At 59.2% G+C, this 5,938-nt stretch overlaps 1 protein-coding gene across 1 annotated transcript; it reads right to left on the reverse strand.

Moving 5' to 3' along the window:
- Positions 1-261: 261 nt before the first annotated feature.
- On the reverse strand, positions 262-4,959 carry LOC142908247 (uncharacterized; the record flags this gene model as incomplete). The annotated part of the gene is made up of 2 exons (XM_076058638.1): positions 262-380; positions 4,470-4,959. Coding segments are annotated over 2 exons (609 nt in total), but the record flags the coding sequence as incomplete, so codon positions are not given.
- Between the last annotated feature and the right edge of the window lie 979 nt (positions 4,960-5,938).

The following is a 5,938-nucleotide window of genomic DNA, read 5'->3' on the forward strand; positions in this document are numbered from 1 at the left end:
CACCGGGCGGGGAAAGGTCGCCGCGCTCCTGTCCCCCTCCCCTCCGAGTCCGGGTTTCCTGCCGGTGAGGCATCGCCCTCGATCGCCCTGGGACCCGCTAAGCGCTTCGCCGGCACCCGAACGCGACGCTCCCCGCCCGCGCACTCCCACGCACCAATCACACGCGGGTAACGGGGGGGGGTTAAAGGTCGGAGGGTAAGCGACGTCGCTCGTGCTCACTCCGGCTATTGGGGGGGATTGGATGAAATGGGTTTAAAGGGGCTATGCGATGGGCACGCGTGCGAGATGGATATCCGCTCGCAACGTGGGAGTCCACAGCCGAGGGTTTTGTAAGCGCCCACACCCCACGCGGCGCCGCTCCACACACACGGCGACCGCCGCTGACAGCAAAGCGCAACCACGCCTCCACTCTCTTTCCACACCCTCGCAAAAACCACACCAGCCCGTTATGTAACGACCACCGCTGACAGCAAAGCGCAACCACGCCTCCGCTCTCTCTCCACACCCTCGCAAAAACCACACCGGTCCGTTACTGGATCGCCGACGATTTATTCCACCGGGTCGGCGAGCCCCTTACTTAACCGAGTCAGTCGGGATCGGCGGGGCAGGACCAATCTATCTCTCGATAGTCGGCACTGCACTCTACCTGTCCTTCTCCCCTTAACCCTCTCCGGTTTTTCCTCTTAAGCTAAGACCCTACTCCCTCTTTCTCTCTCTCCCACTCTTACTCACGGTTCGACTCGGGAGTTGACGGGCCTGGGGTTGACTCGAGTAGCCAGACAGGCTTTTTCCCTTCGCCCTGACCCGCTTTATTCTCTCTACATCAAAGGGGCTACCTGGTGCCGACTCGCGGGCCAATCGGCTCGCTGGGATCACCCGTCCAATCAGTAGGCCCACCTGTATCCCAGCATCCCCCGGGGCCGTTGCTTTCAGCGACGTCCGCATCTACATTGACCTGCTCAGCGGCCATCCAGCCGGAGGGCGGCCCTGCTTCCCCGCCGCTCGTGGCTCCGCCCTCCCCGCTACCTGCCCTGCCGACCCGTGTTGCGCGAGGTGCGTGCTAACCGCGGTGGCGGGGCTGCCCCGCCGTGAACACGTCACTACCACTCAAGTCACGGCGCCACGGTGCGTGTTAGCGTCGGAGGAGACCGTCCAATTCCCTGGCCGCAGGAAACCGTGAAGATTATCCCTTTGCGAGGGCTTCTGGGTGAAAACCTGTCGGCCAGGGTGTCTCCCCACATGCTCTAATGGTGGGGGGAATGCGTGCGTGTGTGTTTCGGTGGGGGGGGGTGGTGAGGTGGAGCAATGTCGGCCTCGCCGCTCGGGGGCGGCGAGATCGCAGGTGGGCCGCCCGCTGATCGGCTCCGTGGCGGCAGCATCATCACGCAGCCCTGCCTGCCGGAGGCGCTCAGATGGGAATGTCACCCACTGACTCAACCACTCGCTCGCCCACCCGCTCGCTCGCTCACCCGCTCGCTCACCAGCTCGCCCACCCGCTCACCCACTCACTCGCCCACCCACTCACCCATTTACCCACTCACCCATTTACCCACTCGCTCGCCCACCCACCCGCTTGGTGGCCGGGCATGCGGGCTACGTGACCCAGCCAACGCAGCCCTTGCCCTGCCCGCTCACCGCACACACACACACACACAGGGGCACACAAACACACACACAGGGGCACACAAACACACACACACAGGGGCACACAAACACACACACACAGGGGCACACAAACACACACACACGGGCACACAAACACACACACACACAGGGCACACACACACACACACAGGGGCACACACACACACACGGGGCACACGCGAGTGCCGAACTAGTAACGAAACTTAGCGGTAACCAAACCCCGAGCGGTCACTTGACCGGCACGCTCAGTTGACGTGACCAACCCTCACCCATCCGGTGGCGGGCGAGACATTTGCACACACGAGCGACGTGGCTCAAAAGAAACCCCAAACTTTATTGCGACAACAACAACAATAACAACAACGCGTTCTTCGACTCTTTGGGTAAAGTCCACGGAGAATTCAGCGGCCCCCAAACTTTTTTTTTTGACTCGCTGTGGCTCGGGGGTTGGCTCGCGGGCTTACCAAAACCACGACTTTTGTGCGCGTTTTATTTTCGATTTAAAGCTTTCGTGACCACAAGGATTCATCCCTCTTTGGTTCTTTCACGTAGAATGAGAATAAAATAATAAAATAACACGATGAAATTCTTACGACGTTTCGGCCACAACGCAAGCGGCCTTCTCTCAGGTGAAAGGAACAGACCCGCCGGGGACGACAGAGCTTCAATGAACGCTGTTAAGATTCGTAGAGACTTTTTAAGCTGGTTTAGAGGAGTTAGGCACCCTTGACAAAGCGGTTTACAAATCAAACAGGAGAATTTAGCATTGAAATAGCCGAGTGATTAGCTTGTGACTGGTCACAGAAATGGCTATGTTAAAGTCAAAGCATACACATCCACAGAGGCACCTAGTACAAATTAAACAGGATAATTTAGCATTGAAATAGCTGAGTGATTAGCTTTTGACTGGTCACAGAAATGGCTATGTTAAAGTCAAAGCCTACACATCCACAGAGGCGCCCTAGTACAAATCAAACAGGATAATTTAGCATTGAAATAGCTGAGTGATTAGCTTGTGACTGGTCACAGAAATGGCTATGTTAAAGTCAAAGCCTACACATCCACAGAGGCACCTAGTACAAATCAAACAGGATAATTTAGCATTAGGTGCCTCTGTGGATGTGTAGGCTTTGACTTTAACATAGCTATTTCTGTGACCAGTCACAAGCTAATCACTCAGCTATTTCAATGCTAAATTCTCCTGTTTGATTTGTACTAGGTGCCTCTGTGGATGTGTAAGCTTTGACTTTAATATAGCTATTTATATGACCAGTCACAAGCTAATCCTCAGTTATTTCAATGCATAGCCATTTCTATGACCAGTCACAAGCTAATCACTCAGCTATTTCAATGCTAAATTATCCTGTTTAATTTGTACTAGGTGCCTCTGTGGATGTGTATGCTTTGACTTTAACATAGCCATTTCTATGACCAGTCACAAGCTAATCACTCAGCTATTTCAATGCTAAATTCTCCTGTTTGATATGTAAACCCCTTTGTCAAGGTGCCTCACTCCTCTAAACCAGCTTAAAAAGTCGCTACGAATCTTAACAGCGTTCATTGAAGCTCTGTCGTCCCCGGCGGGTCTGTTCCTTTCACCTGAAGAAGGCCGCTTGCGTTGTGGCCGAAACGTCGTGAGAATTTTATCGTGTTATTTTATTAATTTATTATTTTATTCTCATTCTACGTGGTGGTGACTTTACCGAAAGAACCAAGGAAGATGAGTCGTGCTTTTTTTTATTTTACTTTCATTATTTTGTATTTATTAACGTGACTTGACCACCCCCACCGCCGCTCCATCACTTGCTCCTCACCCTGCTCGCCCCTACTCCTCCTCCACCTTCTTCCTCTTTCCCACGACCACCTCCTCCACCGCCTCCACCTCCTCCTTCCTCTTTCCCACCACCGCCTCCTTACTATCCTCCACCTCCTTCATCTCCTCCTCCTCCTCCTCCTCCACCACCTTCCTCTCCTCCTCCACCGCCTCCACCTCCTCCTTCCTCTTTCTCACCACCACCTCCTTACTATCCTCCACCTCCTTCATCTCCTCCTTCCTCTTCTCCACATCCTCTGCCACCTCCTCCACCCCCCGCTCCTCCACCTCCCCCTTCCTCTCCTCCTCCACCACCACCTCCTTCCGCTCCTCCACCATCACCACCCCCAGCTCCCCCTGCTCCTTCCTCTCCTCCTCCGCCACCACCACCTCCCCCCGCTCCCCCAGCTCCACCTCCTCCTCCACCTCCTCCCTCTCCTCCCCCGTCTCCCCCACCTCCCCCGTCTCCCCCATCCTCGTCTCCCCCAGCTCCCCCGGCTCCCCCAGCTCCCCCGTCTCCTCCACCTCCCCCGTCTCCCCCGTCTCCCTCGTCTCCCCATCTCCTCCACCTCCCCCAGCTCCCTCGTCTCCCCCAGCTCCCCCGTCTCCTCCACCTCCCCCCGCTCCCCCGTCTCCCCCATCCTCGTCTCCCCCGGCTCCCCCAGCTCCTCCGTCTCCTCCGTCTCCCCCAGCTCCCCCAGCTCCCCCGTCTCCTCCACCTCCCCCGTCTCTCCCATCCTCGTCTCCCCCATCTCCCCCAGCTCCCCCGTCTCCCCCAGCTCCCTCATCCTCGTCTCCCCCAGCTCCCCCGTCTCCTCCACCTCCCCCATCCTCGTCTCCCCCGTCTCCCCCGTCTCCCCCGTCTCCCCAGGCTCCCCCGGCTCCCCCCATCCTCGTCTCCCCCGTCTCCTCCATCTCCTCCATCTCCTCCGTCTCCCCCGTCTCCCCCAGCTCCCCCATCCTCGTCTCCCCCGTCTCCCCCGTCTCCCCCGTCTCCCCCAGCTCCCCCGGCTCCCCAGCTCCCCCGTCTCCCCCGTCTCCCCCAGCTCCCCCGGCCCGTAGTCTGTGTGCTTCCTGGCGGAGCCGCGCACTCTCTCGGCGGGGTACCGGCGCCGGTTGAGGCGCAGCTTGTGGAGGGCGGCTCGTGGCAGGTCGACGCGGCACAGCGCCGCTAGCTCCAGCAGGTAGACAAGGACGTCCGCTAGCTCCAGCAGGTAGACAAGGACGTCCGCTAGCTCCAGCAGGTAGACAAGGACGTCCGCTAGCTCCAGCAGGTAGACAAGGACGTCCGCTAGCTCCAGCAGGTAGACAAGGACGTCCGCTAGCTCCAGCAGGTAGACAAGGACGTCCGCTAGCTCCAGCAGGTAGACAAGGACGTCCGCTAGCTCCAGCAGGTAGACAAGGACGTCCGCTAGCTCCAGCAGGTAGACAAGGACGTCCGCTAGCTCCAGCAGGTAGACAAGGACGTCCGCTAGCTCCAGCAGGTAGACAAGGACGTCGCTAGCTCAGCAGGTAGACAAGGACGTCCGCTAGCTCCTCGCCCACGCGAGCGCGATCCCTCGCACTCCACCCGGGGAGGCCCTGGAGAGGCTCCTCGGGGCCACAGCGCCACTGGCTGGGGTGGGGGGAGGAGAGGAGGTGGAGGGGAGAGGAGGGGAGAGAGAGGAGGAGAGAGGGTAGGGGAGAGAGTGAGGGGAGAGAGAGAGAGGTAGGGGAGAGAGAGAGGTAGGGGTGAGAGAGGTAGGGGAGAGAGAGGTAGGAGAGAGGGGTAGGGGAGAGAGAGGTGGGGGAGAGAAGTGAGGGGAGAGAGAGGGTAGGGGGGAGAGGTAGGAGAGAGGGGTAGGGGGGAGAGGTAGGAGAGAGGGGTAGGGGAGAGGGGTAGGGGAGAGAGGTAGGGGGGAGAGGTAGGAGAGAGCGGTAGGGGAGAGGGGTAGGAGAGAGAGAGGTAGGGGGGGAGAGAGGTGTAGGGGAGAGAGGTAGGAGAGAGGGGTAGGGGGAGAGGGGTAGAGGGGAGAGAGGTAGGGGAGAGGTGTAGGGGAGAGAGGTAGGAGTGAGAGGTAGGAGTGAGAGGTAGGGGTGAGAGGTAGGGGAGAGGTGTAGGGGGAGAGAGAGGTAGGGGAGAGGGGTAGGGGGGAGAGGTAGGAGAGAGAGGTAGGAGAGAGGGGTAGGGGGAGAGGGGTAGGGGAGAGAGGTAGGGGAGAGAGGTAGGGGAGAGGGGGTAGGGAGAGGGGTAGGGGAGAGAGGTAGGGGAGAGAGGTAGGGGGGAGAGGTAGGAGAGAGGGGTAGGGGAGAGGGGTAGGGAGAGGGGTAGGAGAGAGGGGTAGGGGGAGAGGGGGTTAGGAGAGAGGGGTAGGGGAGAGGGGTAGGGGGGGGGGAGGGTAGGGGAGAGAGGGTGGGGAGAGAGAGGTAGGGAGAGAGAGGGTGGGGAGAGAGGGTAGGGGAGAGGGGACAGGGGCGGGGGTGGGGGGAGAAGTGAGGAGA

Source organism: Petromyzon marinus (genome assembly GCF_048934315.1).
Source record: "Petromyzon marinus isolate PM22_M1 ecotype Great Lakes invasive population chromosome 77 unlocalized genomic scaffold, UKy_Petmar_22M1.pri1.0 chr77_unloc.4, whole genome shotgun sequence".
NCBI classification, from domain to species: domain Eukaryota; kingdom Metazoa; phylum Chordata; class Hyperoartia; order Petromyzontiformes; family Petromyzontidae; genus Petromyzon; species Petromyzon marinus.